Here is a 16,811-nt window from a genome sequence, read left to right as displayed (position 1 = left end):
TCTATATAAATTATATAATTTTCATTTCGTTCGGGGGGGCGGTAAAAAATTTTCGGGGGGGGGCTTCGCCCCCCCGAAGAGATGCCTGGAAGAAACTCTGCAAGCAGATGATGCAAACTGCAACGCTAGAGCCAACACGTCTTAGTTAAAGAAAACAAAAACCCCGACTTTATTAGCCGTGATCGATGCATATGTAACACTATGGACGATACTTCGTACTTCGAACCCCGTCACATGACCAATGGTACTCCACTTGCAATCAAGCATCATTTTCCACAGTAATACTTTAAACCTCAGACTAACTTTACTAACTATTGATTATTTGAGGGAGGGCAAGGACTGAGGAGGGGAAAATTGAGCGGTAAAATTAGGAGGTGACACCAAGGCAAAAAATAGTAAAATATATAGAGAAAAACTTGAGGGGGGGGGGGGGGGTTGCTAATCGAAAGTTTGAGGGGAAGGGGGCAAATCGAAAATTTGAAAGTTTGTCCACGTGAAGGGTCACTATGCCTCTGGGGGGGGGGGGGGTGACGCCATTAAGTGCCGCACCGGGTGACACCCGACCTCGCTACGCCGCTGCTGCAAAGCAATAATTTGTTATAAAGCTATACTATAAATCTGACAAAGAAATTCAGCTTTTACAGTACACTTGGCTTCTTAAGAGGAGGTAATTTTTTCTTTTCTGTCCCCCCCCCCCCCCCCCCCCCACCCCATATTCTCCCTAACATTCAGATGTAAATATCGTTCTCTGAATCTCTGAAGGGATAAGTCGAAGATTTGTGTTAACGCGGTATTTTAATCCCACTGCCAGATGTGTTAATCAATATCAGATTAAAATCGTGTATCAAAAGGAGCTGAGGTAACACGTGTTGTAGTGTAGGAACCATAGGTCACGCAGCTCGGCAGTCACGTGATATCACACACCAGTGCTCATAATCCCATGCAACACTTCACGAACGAGCATGTCTGTCAGGTTGCGTTTCGTTTGTTCAGGTTTTAACTCTTTAAATGTTGCCAGATACTTGATTTCAAAGACATCTGTGCCACATTACTAGGAGTATTGTTGATACCTGTTATTTGTCCAATCATTTTGTTTCTTTATTTATAAGGAACTTGGATTTTTAGCTGTGTGAAAATCACGTTTTATGCAACAATTCTCTTGGATCTGGGAGGCAGGATATGTCGACTCGTTACATACGAGATTTTTAAATGGAAAATACTTTGCTTTATGCAAATCGTGGATGCAGGTAAATCAAATATAGAAATATATGCATTAGGTCTCAATTCTGCTTTTTAAATAAAAAAAAAAAAAATTAAATTAATGCTATAAATAAACTTTAGTTTTAAAAAATATGTTTAAAAAAATTAAGAAGGCGTTTTGATAGTTGTATTTTTGTTCCTAGATATTTTTTACTGTACACAATGAGTGGGCCTAAATAAAAATTCCTCTTCACAGAAGCCTTTTAGTGCCTACTGCTTGATATGTGTTAAGAATTTAATTTTTGGTGCATAGTCTATGTATTTTTGCAGTCTCACTATTACTTTTTGAAATAAAATATCGCGTGTAACCTTCCAGTCTTCCAGTGGCAAGCTGTTATAACGTCTAGAACAATTGTGCCAAACGCTGTTTCCTCAAGTCAGTTTGATAATGCTCTAGACCATTTTAAGGATAGAGTCGCCTATTTCGGAGTTAAATAAAATAAAATTCAAAACAATCCCGCAACACAAAAACAACAACAGCAAACGCATTACTGAAACTACGAACTGTCATGTTATGTATCACAAATATCACATTTTTAACAACTCATGGCAAGTAGACCTATAGCCTACTTCTTGGCTTTCTCTGCGCCTAGCTTAGCGCCAGGCATGTGCAAGGCGCTTTTTTGTCACAAGGTCCGTCAACTTTGGCGCCTGTACATCTGCTGTTTGTCTTATTCCTGCTGGATATAGACCATCAACCACCAACATATCGATCTTAGCTCACAAGTGTAGCTCTGGCTTGAGTTGTCAGGCTTAATTCAGCTATACATCTTTCATACGGGAGGTCTATTAACTTAAGGTTTTTAAGATCAACCTAGAAACGTAGGGAAATTGTCTACCTAAAATGTACCATGTAGAATACGATTTTGCTTATCTTTGATTTGTCAATACTAGCAGAAAGGGAAACTGCAGGCCCCTTGCCTGTCAGCTGATCTAGAACATTTTCCAAAGGCCTTTTGTACAAATGCAATTATTTTTAGATTGATTGTGTTAAAAACTCCATGCAAAAATATGAGAGAGGGTGGGGGAAGCTGAATAAATATATAGAAAAACTAATACATTCTCACAAAACTTCAAGAACGTTAGTATGAGTCAAGGGTTCCCAGAAAGATGCGCAACGGAAAAAAGCGCAACGGAAAAAAAGCGCAACGGAAAAATGCGCAAAAATACTGCGCAATGGAAAAAAGCGCACACAGAAAAAAAAGCACAAACAGAAATTTGCGCACACAGAAAAATTCGCAAAGAGAAATTTTAGCACACAGACATATATGGACTAGATGACACATTTATACATGCCCGGGCATGGTTCGATTTTGCGCGATGGGCCATCCTGTGCGCGCTATGGGTTTGTGTGTTGCTTTGCGTTGTGTTTGTGTTTGTATTTTCTTTTGTGTTTCTGTGTTTCGTTTGTGTTGGTGTTTTTTTGCTTTTGTGTTTGCATTGTGTTTGTGTTTTCTTTTGTGCTGGTTTGTTGTGTTTGTGTTTGCCTTGTTTTTGGGTTTGTGTTTCCTTTTGTTTCTGTGTTTGCGTTACGCTCGTGTTTTCTTTTGAGTTTGTGTTGTGCTTGTTTTTGCGTTGTGTTTGTGTTTTCTTTTGTGTTTGTGTTTGTGTTAAGTTTTGTTCTGTTCTGTTCTGTTCCATAGTTGGTACATTAATACTAATAGTTTCGCTGTCTGTGTATCTATCTGTGTATCTATCTATGTATCTGACAAGAACGCTCTAGAGAAAACACAAGGAAATTAAAAACATGCACAGTAATTCGAAAAACGAAGTATGACGTCGTATAGTAGAAAATAATCTCAAGCCGGAGAGTGCACACAGTAATATGACGTCATTGATTCTCGAGTAAACATTGAATAAAAAGGCAATTTTGTCTAATCTAAGTGGTTTGCGTGAAGAGTTTCTTTCATACAATTCTTCGGGTAGGGGCGAAGCCCCACCCCCGCGTAAGAACGTCTGACCCCCCCCCCTCCCTAACTCAAAAGAAATTTCTTCATCGATACTCTATAATAAAATTACCGCCTAATTAATGTGTCTAATCTAAAAAGTGGTTTTCTTGCAATTTCTTTAATGCAATTCTTCGGGTAGTGGCTAAGCGCGACACCAGTGTTTCTTTCAGACTTTTTCCTCCCCGCAGAGGGGTGGGGGTACTTGAAATTTTCGGGGGCGGGGGTAGAATTTTCGGGGAGGGGGCGGACACTGGAAAAAGTATATAATTATATTTCGTTGAATGGGACGGTAGACATGTTTTTTGGGGGGTGGGGGGGGGGGGGGTGGTGTGTGTGTGTGTGGGGTGGGGTGGGGGTGGGGTGGTTTTAGTTTAGAGAAAAGAGACAGTACTATCAGCCTAGCGCCCGTTGTACCCTTCCTCAACGGGCCATTTTTCTCGTTTTAAAAGATTCCCCGTGGCGGAGCACGGGTATGCAGCTAGTTTAGTATAAGGATCAATTTACTATTGGCAATTATTCAGAATGTTCCACTTAATTATGTAATTTATAAGTGCGCTTTTATACCAAGTCCGCTTTAAAAAAACTTACTTTATGGTGTGTTGTTTTAGCATTTATATTAAAAGTAAATTTAACTCTGATTGCAGACAATTTCGTTTTGTAAAATCGAATAGTAATAAGCTATTGTATCAAATAATAAAATAATTTTTAATCTGATTGAATTTCACAATTACAATTAAATGTGTAGGAGTGTAGGCCTATTAATATCTATATTAAGAGAGTGTTCCCCCACTGTAGTTCTTTTCTCTTAATTAATAATCCATTGTGTCAAATTGTTTTTTTTTACAAGGATTACCACACAGATTGTGAAGCATTTGTTGTTTTTCTCGACTCGCCGCTTCCCCTAGCCCGAAAACCTGTATGCGCCTGAAGAGGAGGTAAAAGAGTTTTAAAAAAACGTAACATCGTCTTTGTGCCCGGCCCAGCTGGTGGGCCTAGCGTTAGTCTAACAAAAATAAATAAGAGTTAGCCAGGAACTGATTGGAGCCATGCTAACCTTCACTCCACCGACGCCTCTTTCTTTAAATTATGAATTTCATTTGTTTATTTTGATGGCATGGATAATACGTTTTAAGTTGTTTCTTTTATTTATTAAAAAGGCTTAGGCACTACACTTAAAGACCGCAAAGACACGCAATGTGAAATATCAAACTATGTTTGTAAAATATAGTGCCACTACTGTAAGAAAAAAAATTGCGTCAGCCGGGAATCGAACCCGGATCGACTGCTTGGAAGGCAACCATGCTAACCTTTACACCACCGACGCCCACATGCTCATACTGTCACTAAAACAAAAAAATTCATTTACTATCATCAAACTAATTGAAACCGGTGCAATGCCATTCACAGGCTTGTTACATTACTTGTTTCTATCTAAGTGTAGAAAAAGTAGATCTAAATCTAGTAGTAAAAAAGTTACACAAAAGTACGTCAAAATGAGGTTATGAGGATAAAATGTTTGAATGGTAGAATTTAGATGCATGATTATTTTTGTACTAAAATTATACTGACCCAGTGCGTTCTGTTAGGCTACTAGCTCTAACTAAACTATTCTAAAATTTCTATTCAGGTAACAGTAAATGAGTTGTCGATAAACATTTGAGAATATACAAAAATAGAAATTACATAATGAGGCAAAAAACTATGCGTCAGCCGGGAATCGAACCCGGATCGGCTGCTTGGAAGGCAACCATGCTAACCTTTACACCACCGACGCCTCTTGATTTGTTGTGCCTAAATAAGGTTACAAAATGTAATTAGTTTATCAATTTTTGGATTACTAAACAGTTTGAGAAATTTGCTTTCTCGTCATTAAAGGAAACCTTATATTATATTTTAAGATCTAGATTCATTCTTTTTTTTCATTTTTAACATAAATTTTATTAATAAGAAATAAAAGAACCTTAACCAAAATCAAGTTAAAAACAAATAGTTGTGTTGTCATTTCCGGAATATTTCAAAATGGCATCTAACTCCAACAACATTTATGATCATGGTAGATCTGCATTTACTTTATTTAACGTGCAACTTATCCTTTAGTGTTTTATTTGAAATAATACTTACCATTTTAATACACGTGTTTTAATACTTACTTAGGTATGGTTTTTTGGTTGTTAATTGAAAACGAATTTCAGTTATTCCGGATTTATCTCGGTATCCAAGAACGCCACCGTTTTTTTCTTGCATTCACATTGAATGAATTATTTATTTTTACAGTAGTTGTAAATAAACTAAATAGCCCAAGTCCTAATGCAAAGGGTAAAACTCCATTTCAACGTATTTTATTCCCTGCTTCACCTAATGTTTTTGTGTGTTTCGGTTGTATTTATAAAAAAATGGGGAATTTTTATACCAGTGATAGAGTATAGTAGTAGGAATGTTGGGATATTTTTCCTAATTACCATAGAATGATAAAATGTACACAGATTAATCCTATAATATACCCCATTGATAAAAATACCAAATTTATCCTTCTAGGCCTAATAGTTTTTTTTATATGAATTTTTAAAGTTATGTATTAAACCTGTTATATATCACTGTAACATCGGATTTAATTGTGTGATTGGCTTTAGGCTTGCATACCACTGCTGCTATTCGAGATATAATTATAAAACTTTGCACATTAGTGCTAGAGAGTGTGGGCAATAGAAATATGAAAGTAAAATCAAAATTTGATGAAGGATAATTAGAACTAATCAAGTCAAATTAAAGTGAGGGGTGCTGTTCTATATAGGTCAATATGCAGACTGAAAGTCTATGTTTTTTTTTTTAATATTAAAACTGAAACTTTGCTAGAGGGTGGGGGAAATAAAAATATAGAAAAAAATTATATTAAGTATGACTGCATATAATTAAAAAGTCCTATGAAAGGGTGTTGCACCCTTTTATAGTAATTATAGTGACTGCAACGGACGTATGTCCAGAATGTTACTATAATAGATAGGATACATTTTGGTTATTGATACTGAAGCATGTAATAAGAAGAATGCTGAAAAATAAAACTAGGGATGGTGTGTTAAAGCACTCAACTACTAACATGCAAGTCTTAAGCTCAGATCTCAGACGAGTCTGTCTGTGCAGCGTGCAGCATCCACCAAGCTCAGATGAGTACCTGACCCAAGGGAAAGTAAAGATAGCTTGGCAGAGAGCTAACCACACCATCACTTCATGTGCATGGGTCAAGAAACAGATAAACTCTACTTCAGCTGCTTTATGGATGATGGATTGACAGGTCCAAAAGGGAAACTACTTTAATATACTAGGGCCTTTATAAGACCCTATTGATATTTTGGTACAACTAAATTACTAATCAATAGAAAAACCTTAAATTCTTGTAAAAGTTTATTAAGCTAAGTGTTAATTTGTACCAAATCAGAAGTTACAGCTTCCCTGTCTATCTGCTTATATGAATATATATATTGGCAACATGCAGTGATTTAAATCTGTATTGTTTGTTGTTATTTGTTTTTTGTTACTTTTTATTATTAAATGTAAAAATTGTATCCTAAATTATTATGAATAATAATTATCATGCCTTTTTCATGTCATTCCAAATTCACTGACTTATTAATTAGTACCCCCCCCCCCCCCCATGTCAATTGCTGCACCTTTTGTTAATTATTTACTAATGTCATAAGCATAATTATTACAAATAATTAAATAAGTTTATCACCAAGCTTCTTTACTTATCATAACCAATAATAGGCCCAGACTTACTTTATCAATTGATACATATAGATCTAGTATATAGCATTAGTTATACTAAGAAATAGGCCTATAACTTATTTATAGTATAAAGTATAATAGTATATTAAAGGCTATTAGTATTAGCCTTAAATGATTTTAAATCTAAGTAGGTATGTGTGAAATGCTTAACACTATTTAATGTAAGCCTAAGCTTCTTGCCTGTCGGTTTTAATAGATAACTTGATCAACGTATTTTATCTAGTTTTAACAGTGCCACCCACAATTTAAATTCTTTCCAACTTCGAAAACTACGTCATTGGCATTAGTGCGCGTATTTTATCGATAATAGGTAATGCGGTGCTAAACCGACGCCATGGCGTTGTCAAGGCCGAAGCGCTAGCTCGGGGATTTGACATGTATGATAACTCGTAAGCAGAAGTAGTAAGTGCCATAAAACCGTTATTATAATAATATTTGTTTATTTAATGGACACTTACAACTAATGGCAAGACACTTATAAAAGGTTTAATACGTAAACTTATTTAAAATGTGACAGCACCGTACGGGACATGTTCACGAGATAAACTCATTAGAATCGTGCGATCGATTTCGGCTTAAAGATTGTCATAATGGCGGTAATTTTCTAATTGAAACATATAATACGACTACACTAGAATATCTATATCGAATATTTCTAAAAACTCGATTCCAACAGTGAGATTCGGCATTCTTCGGAAAAGGGCGAGTTTTTATAAAGACTGCATCGAAAAGTCCGGATGTTGAATACTGAATCGAAACAGCGGAAGTCGGAATGCCTAGTATAGTAGTATAGGTATATAATTAGTATATATATAGTAGGTTGAATTATGGACTTTTTAAAATAAAATATTCTATTATTTTAAATACACCATTAACTTCCTTACCCCTTAAGAGAACATTTGACACCACATTTAAATATCTAGCTTACTCGGTTGACAAGAAAAGAGAGAATTTAAAAATTATCTTAAAATGGAAAATGAACGAGGAAACAGCATTCTTACTCCTCGACCGGCATAACATTACGTCGTGGACTTGTGTCCACGAGCTTTTCATTCCCGCCATGGTAATTGCGTCAGCTTAGGTAAACTAGATCTAGTTATTTTATTATTTATTAAGTTCTACTCTACATGTTATTCATTACATGTTATTCATACCATTTTATGAAATAATGAACACCTGCATAAATCAAATGACCATAATAAATATTTTTATTTCAAATTCTAATTTTCTAATTTTAAATAATAAATATGCTTAAAATGATATGATAGTAATAGTTATGATAGTTTATAAATTAACAGTGTGGCAGCTGAGGTTCATACATGGTATTAGTGTATTTTTTTTTTACATTACATTTTTTTCATCTTGAAAGCATGACGTATGTGGTTTTTTTTAAAAATAAAATCTCCAAACATCGTCACTTGCGTGATTGCTTGTTTACGTTTACTATCCCATGGATGAAAAATCCCACCAGGGTCACGGGGTCACCGTGACTTCAGCAGGCCTATAGTACACGTCATAGAATGAACACGCGTACACGAGATGGTCGGTGTCTTCACTTCTCTCTCTCTTCCCCCCCCCCCCCCCTTCTTCAAGCAAATTGAAAAACAGACCTACTTCCCTACTTGTGGACATTTTTTAAAAAGTTCGGTCATTTTTTTTTTAAAGTTCCATATCAGGCATGCTAGATTATTTTTTTTAACTAGATCTGTCTACGTCTAGCTTAAAAAAATAAATAAATAACGCTTAAAATGCCCGTAAACAGATTATTTAGCGCCAAAAAAAAAAAGGCCGCTGAACGAGCATTTTTTTTTTAAATACGCAGCAATGAAAAAGGCTAACGGCCGATCAATTAAGTCTAAAAATCGCCCGTAATTAGGCCTAGCTCTGAAAAAGGCCACTGAACGAGCATCACTAATTATATAAACGAATAGGCCACGCAGCGTTGACGAGGTTAACCACCGGTCACGAATGCAGCAACTGTCGGCCCACAGTGAAGAAAAAAAAATCAATATACTAACAAAATTACTAATACAATAATAATGTCCATAATTTTACTTTTTCCGCACATGCTACAATTGAATTATAATAAAAATACTAGACTTAACAGTTCATTCCGCAAAAAACAAAAACTAGTTGTTTCTGTCCGGCAACTAGCGTAACAATGACGCAACGTTACCAAAAATAGCAGAGAGAAATTTTCTCATGGTTACTTACGGGGTAATTGGATTTTTGGTAAAGATCATCCATAATACTGTAAATATACATGCTAAATATCTCAATTATATATTAATCTACTGTTATACAGGCCGTTTTCCCGGTTATACGGTCGTTTTTGGCCGCGGTTCAGTTTATACGGAGAGTGCTCCACTAGAAATCCTCTCATTATTTACAACTACAATTCTAGCGATTTTTTTCTGGCATTCTAAGGCATATTATCCATATTATTAGCATCTTGTGTTAAAATAATGATAAGAATTTGCGAGATTAACAGTTTTTTCATTTGTCGTGGATAGGACCCCTAAAATAAACGTAAAAACCGTCAGAAAACGACGCGTGACGTTTCAGGGTCAGAGGTCAATCCAGCCATCTAAGCAATGAGGCGGCCTAGTATATAGAGTATAGAGTATACTCAGTATAGAGATAGATTCTTCTTTAAAAAAGGGGTGTTAAGTAACTGGTAGCTAACTAAAATACACACATTGCTGGCTAATGTCAATGCTTACCCTGTCCTTAACCCCAACCCTAGTCCTACCATACGCCTAACCCTAATTTCTAAACATAAAATAGTCGAGATTACAATACTACTAACAACCCAACACACCTATTTTATGGAAGAGTCTATTATCGGACATCTGTATCTAAAATCATCCATAATAAAATACGCTCAACCTGAGGTGAACGTGAAGCGGTGAATAAAATAAGCTAAAATAGAGTTTTACCAATGCAAAGTAGTGTAGAGCACTAGACTGATAACCTTGAGAGGAAAAGCGCGAGTAAGGATCTTAGGCTCTAGTCTATAGGATGCTCCCAAGTTTATTTCATCTGCCCCATGTTTTTTGGGTAAAGATTGTGATGAGTAGCTTTAGATACTAATTTGAATTAAATCAGAAGTTAAATTTTATAGGCCTATTAGCTTGTAATTGTTAAACATTGCCCACACAGAGAAGTACAGGTTAGGGTTAAGAGTTAAATACTTTTGTCTTCTGTACTGCTGTACCAAATAAATTGCTTGTCATTTCTTTGAATCCAGGAAGCACTGGTATCGAATAGTCTGTTTTTTTTCTGGGCAAGATACTATTATTTTTTATAATTTGAGTTAAATTTTCTAATTCCTTTTTGGGTATTCATTTATTTTCATTTTCTTTACTCCTCAAAATCACAAAAGCTATCATGCTTCTAATTACAATCATTAAATTTTATAAAAGATTCAAAAACATTTCAATTTTATTCCAGGTGATGGTGAAGGTGAAATAGACATGGAACTTTCACATGGCTTAGATATTGAAGATGAAGACCTTGCTACTGGATTGTAAGTTTCCACAATATGTCACATCAAATATAGGCCTATAATAATTTAAGTTACTTAGTTTGTTTTAACTTTATATTTAGTGTCTTATTTTTATGCATTTTTATAATATAATGATATGTCTTCTATCCAAATCAGAGATATTAATTTGCTAAGATAAAATGTCTAGCAGTTGATTTTGCCCAAAGAGTACTATAGCTTTGACTCTAAGATATAAGTAGTTATAAAACATTTTAACTTTAAAAATGAATAGATCTAGATACATATTTTAAAAAGTTAATTAAATTTGAAAAAAAGGACATACATTTTTGTACACCATACGCTATCTTAAACTTTGATTTTCTTCAGATCAACAAGTGATGCTGGTTTTGACACTATCATTGGTCACATAGAAGATATTGTAATGGGTATGGCAATCTTTCACTTTTATTTTACTGAAATATACAGGGTAAATAGAAAACATTTCCCAACATTTTCTAGATAATATAATGCTTTCTTTTTGTTAGTCTAGTTTTGAAGTGTATTGAGATTTGATGTAAAGAATGTTAACAGCCTTTGCCTGCACTAGGAATTCTCAACCCCTATTATTAAGTTGCCTTAGATTTAGGAATAATGGCATATGAAATATGGTCTAAAATAATATGGTACAATAATTTACAGTGATAAACATGTTGTATTATAGTGTGATAGAACCGAAAGGATCACTACCAAAGATGAATAATGACATATTTAAAAGAAAAAAAGGTTACCTATTTAATGATCTATAAATTGGATATAATTGTTTAACAATGTTGTAAAATATATATTGCTTGATATACAAATTATTCTTTTTTTTTCAGAAGAAAAGTTTCAAACAATTCAAAACAGTTTTTTAGATAAATATTATAAAGAGTTTGAAGATACAGAAGAAAATAAATTCTGCTATACTGATATCCATAAAGAATATGTAAGTCAAATTTATTAACTTAAATCATTGTTGTGTATTTTAACATACAATTTTAGTACCTTTTAGTACATTGGAACTATTTATCATAATATTTCTCTAATATTATTTTAAGAATTCTAGATGAATGTATTAACAATAAAATTAGCATGAGTATAAGTACATTGTGGTATTTTAACAAATAATACATTGAAAAGTTAGTAAGAAACTTTGATTTAAAATCTAGTCAAGCTGAATCAATGCTATGATTCTCACACACTGTCTTTGTAATATTTTGTTAACAAACTAATTAACAAAGTAGTTGGTGTTCTAATGATCCAGCAATAGAAATATGTGTAAAATTACAGCATCATTCAATTTAAGTATGATCAGTTTATTACATAAATAAAAACATCTAATGAATCATTTTCTTTGTGTAATATGATCAATTTTTGTTAGATGTCAGCAAAGTGTTTCAAATTTACTTTCTTCTGACAGATATCTATAATAGAATCTTATTTAGAAACAGAACTGAAGAAGAGGATGCCAGAATTTTCCATGTTAGACTTCACTCAACAATTGCAGTGAGTTGGAAACTCATTCAACTGTTTGACTTATTTTAGATTTGTTTGACACATTTTTTTACTGCTAATTTAGCATATAGAAGTCATTCTTATAAAATTGCAATAGCTTAACTTTTTACTTTCTCGTATATACGAAGTATAGAGAAAGTATTGTAATCGTGCACAAAAATCACTTGAAATTTTAACAATTTTCACCGTATTACACCTCAGTCCTTCATCACATCCGAAGTATAGAGGACTTATTTTAATCGGGCAAAAATTATCAATCCAGATGTATCAAAATTAAGAGGTTTTGTGTGTAATCCAGTCTGAAAAACTGGGCTTTGCAACTCTGTCCGTATGTCTGTGTGTCTGTGTGTGTGTGTGTCCGTGTGTAAACACGATTACTTGAGTACCGTTACAGCTAGGCTGATGAAATTTCATATATAAGTATTTTATCAAAATCGTAGATCCGTATCAACTTTTGAGCGATTTCCGATAACCGGAAGTGGTACTTTTTCTACTTTGAATTTTTCAAAAGCCTATAACTTGAGTACTATTTCAGATAGATAAATGAAATTTCACATGTAAGTAAAAGATCTAATTCTCTACCTTCTGTTAAATTTTGAGTAATTTCCGTTGACCGGAAGTAGTAATTTACGCTACTTCCGATTTCTCAAAAAACTAATGTAAATTTTAAAAGTACTAATAATATTGCGCACTATTAAACACTCTTTTATTTAGCGTTCACTTGGTGTGCAATTCATTTGTCTACGAGATTTTATTCTATTTTTAAAACTTTAAGTATTTAAAATTGATTAAAAATCATGTCTATAGCCCGAGTTCCCATCCCCTGTTGTTTTATATAAGAATATTCGAGAAAGTTTAGGGGAGATCACTCCCGGTTTATTATAAAATGGAATGATGCAGGTCTAAACTAAGCAAACTTTATTTTTCAATCAATAAATCATTACTTAAATTGAATATTCATGGACATTCAATTATTGTTATTTTACTTGAATAATGTGCAGGTTTTAATAACTTTGAAAAATGATATGAATCTTTATTCATCTTTATTTATACTGAACAACATTGAGGTGCAAAACTTAATTAAGATGGAACATGAAATTAATTAATTTGATAAAGAGTTGATATGCATAACATTTCTGGGGAAAACTAAAATTAATGAAAACAGTAATTCTTGATAATTTTTTTGTCAAACTAATTACTTTATATGCACACTCTTTATTTATTTTTTTACCTTTTACTTTTATTTTTTTTAAACATTCCTTTATACTTCAGTGTGCAGTTGAATTGGTATTTATTTAAAGTATTGTTTACTTCAGGGTCAGAAAGCAAGAGTTGGAAGGAGAAATTTTTGAAATTCTAATCACCTTCAGTGATTTTATGGCATTTAAAGAAATGTTGCTTGACTATAGGAAAGTAAGTGTGATCTCCTTTTTTAAAATTTATGTATAAATAAAAAGTAAAGTACGTAACAGTTCCTCTTTACACCAAGTGATCCATTGAGCTGATGAAGCTGATTTCATGTTTCTTGACCTTGGCATATAAAGGAATAGGGTGGTAAGCACTATGCCCAGCCCCTTTACTTTCCCCAACGCAAGTCAGATACCCATCTGAGCTGGGTGGACTCAGGGATCCAATACTCAAGACCTTCAAGCTAGCAGCTTAACACTGTTGACCACACCGTCCCATATTTTTGTATAATAAAGATTATTGCAAACTTAAGCCCAGGCAGGTAAAATAATTGTTTTATCTACCCAGGATAAAGAAGGCAACACAATAGATCTCAGTGGTGGCCTGACCATTGTACCTGTTAAAGACAAGACAAATTCTGGAAGTTTCTCAGGACTTTGCATTTCTGGGAAATCTATCAATGGACCATAACTGTGTGAACAGCTTTTTAAAATAGACAATGTATTATATTTTTGTGAACAAGTTCAAGGCAAGTCATTTCATCAATGCAACAGAAGTTTTCAAGAGTTTGCAAGAGTTCCTCATGCTATTGACATTTTTCTATTTTTCTAAACAAGAGATAGTGGATGAAAAAGAGTAAGAGATAATAATTAAAGCTCGCTATTGTCATTATTTAAATCTGTTGTCAAATTGGGTACCAGAGTGCCTTTGATTCACCTAGTCGGCTCCTGCCTGTAGTCATATTGAACATATGTGTACAAATGTGACCATACTAATGTAGTTAAAATACTTCTTAGCTATGATTTTTAAAGTTTATAAAAAGTCTTGTTTATCAATAGATGTTTAGGATAACAATGGTAACTCATTAGGACATGCATTAGATTAGTAATTTGGCTGTTTTGTTACAGCTGATCCAAGCTAATAGAAAATCTTATTTATGGTTGTAAAATGATCAAAATCTTGTTGAGTTATGACTTGATTATTTACATATTATTGATAATGGCTTGCATATTTTTTATTTCAAGTCAATTTAAATGTGATATATATTAAATTGTGCTGACTAACTCATAGTTACACTGTGGACATGTGAAGGTGTCTAACTTAACTAAATGCCAATCTTGTACAGTTCATTTCATTACGTATTTGATTCATTTTATCATTTTGAAAGTATTTTAAGGATCAATGAATGGTGGTTCACAGCTGGATGCCTCTTCTGACAGTTCATTTTATAATATAGTACTTAGTTTTTTATTGTAAATACAAGACCAAAACATTGAGTTGTATCTCTAAGTTGTAACTTTAAAAACCTTCACCTACTGTTTTTATATGATAATAATTGCTCAATAGTGTCGTAGAAACAAATTTAAAGGAAAGAAAGACAAATACTTTTACCTTTGTGACTCAAATTTTTCAACTTATTTTGGGCAGTTATCTGCAAAAAACCTTTAAATTGGTCATTCTATAATTGGTTCACATTGACTTACTGGCCATTTGACATTGATTCAGAAAGTTAAAAATAATATCTGAAAGCTATTAGTTTTATTCCAGTTGTGTTTGTATATTTGAAAAGTTAGAGTAAATTAAAAGAATTTAATAGTCTGTTTATTTATCTAGTTTAGAGAAAAAAAATGTCCCAGTAAAATATGAATGATTAATAAAAGCATTTTATTCTGCTTACAACAGTTTAATTTCAGTTCACGTAATTTTATCTAATGGTCTGCAATCTACTGTGACATTCCATGGTTTTCTTTGTGTGCTCTTATCTTGTTTTTAATGACTGATGAATTTTTTTTACAAATAAGAAGAGTTTCGTGCATGTGTGAAAAGTAAGGTTTTGTTCTGCCATGAATGGTTTGAATCTCTTTTACTTATAGTAAGGCTTTGATGAACAGAGTCATTCTTATAAAACACTAACTTGTTAGTTATTTGACTGTTTACTATCATTTATTCATGTTTGTATGCACAATTAGCTCCTCATAATTGTTAAATAAAATAGTAAAAACATTGTTTTTAACTTTAAAAAGTGCTTTATTTCACTTACATACATTTTGTTACATTTCCTAATTTTGCCAAATTCTTAAAAAGAAATTGAAACAGTTGTTCATAAAATTTACAGCAGTTTTATTTTACTTATTGTTTGTTTCAACATATAAATTGTTTTCTATGGCAAGAAGAATGAAGAATATAGTTAAATTAAATAAATAAGTTTCTAAATGTTGTGATAATTGGTGCATGGTTTCTAGTTTATTAAAAATTGGATCAAGTACAACTAATCAACCACTATTGTTTAATGTACACTGTATAAGGTTAAAAACAAAAATAAATTTCACATTTCATACATGATCATCTATAAGTTGCATAATGATCAAGTTAAAATATTTCTGCTGAGGATTAGCTTGTCTTTGTATTGCATAATAAAATATACAAAAATAATACAGTTGTGCTAGTAGTGTATGACTGTACATTTCACTTAATAAATAAAATAATCCAGTTACATTCACAGATATGCTTTAATAATAATAATAATCAAAGTAAAAAATTTCAGTTTATAATATACTGATTTCAATTACTTGAGATAACTTTTAAAACCACAGTAGAGCTTAGCTAAAGCACATGAAGACAGTAGAAGATGGTCTCAGACAGACTCATCTGCAAAATTGACAAAGTTCAGAACATTGGTTTGAGAATAATGACAGGAGCCATGAAAACAACACCCATAAAAGCTATGGAGAAAATAGCCGCTCTTAGCTCAATAGAAGAAAGAAGAGAATCAAAAATCCTCACTCATTACACAAAGCTAGAGGCACTGGAAAACCATAACCTAAAACAAAAACTCCAGAAACCCAGTCCATCAACCAGACTACAAAGAACAAGTTTCATCAAAGAAGCAAAGAATCTGAAAAAGAAATATGAAATCAAAAATATCATTCCTGAAGCAATAAAAACTCAAAACCTCTCCCCGCCTTGGATCTCCCACTGTCACTTAACCATTATTGACTCAATAGACACCATAGGAAAAAAATCTGACTATGATCTAGAAGAACTTAAGAAAATAACAAATAAACACATTAAGGATCAGTACCCCAGCAATACCTGGATTAGAGTTTTCACAGATGGCTCAGCTGAAGATGCCACAAAAAACGGCGGGGCTGGCATCCTTATTGAATGGCCAAGCGGAAAAAGCCTGGAAAAGGCAATAGCCACAGGCAGCCTATCCGACAATTTTTAGGGCAGAAAAAGAAGCTTTAGAACACGCAGCAAACCTCCTGTCAGAACACCCTGAATCACCGAATAGTCAGATTGTATTTCTTACAGATGCCAAATCAGTCCTGCAATCCCTACAAAATCCGGAGTCCTATATTCAAACACTC

At 33.4% G+C, this 16,811-nt stretch overlaps 1 protein-coding gene and 1 non-coding gene across 3 annotated transcripts; one reads left to right on the top strand and one right to left on the bottom strand.

Annotated features, from left to right (window-relative positions):
- Nucleotides 1-1,083: 1,083 nt before the first annotated feature.
- Nucleotides 1,084-15,455, top strand: LOC131928525 (ADP-ribosylation factor-like protein 2-binding protein). Of its 2 annotated transcripts, none has more exons than XM_059284604.1 (7): nt 1,084-1,247; nt 10,446-10,521; nt 10,867-10,925; nt 11,358-11,464; nt 11,939-12,024; nt 13,350-13,446; nt 13,789-15,455. In XM_059284604.1, exons 1-7 carry the CDS (start codon nt 1,229-1,231, stop codon nt 13,909-13,911), a joined length of 567 nt encoding a protein of 188 aa, XP_059140587.1. In that variant the 5' UTR covers nt 1,084-1,228; the 3' UTR covers nt 13,912-15,455. The 2 variants fall into 2 exon arrangements, with proteins under 2 accessions (XP_059140587.1, XP_059140580.1); XM_059284597.1 differs by lacking the exon at nt 1,084-1,247 and adding an exon at nt 5,210-5,262.
- Trnag-ucc (transfer RNA glycine (anticodon UCC)) lies at nt 4,462-4,533 on the bottom strand. The gene has a single exon. It is a non-coding gene; the product is annotated as a tRNA-Gly (tRNA).
- Nucleotides 15,456-16,811: the final 1,356 nt, after the last annotated feature.

The sequence above is a fragment of the Physella acuta genome, unplaced genomic scaffold, assembly GCF_028476545.2.
Source record: "Physella acuta isolate Inbredline_101_S28 unplaced genomic scaffold, ASM2847654v3 ptg000091l, whole genome shotgun sequence".
Taxonomy (NCBI): Eukaryota; Metazoa; Mollusca; class Gastropoda; family Physidae; genus Physella; species Physella acuta.
This window is presented reverse-complemented; position numbering and strand designations above follow the sequence as displayed.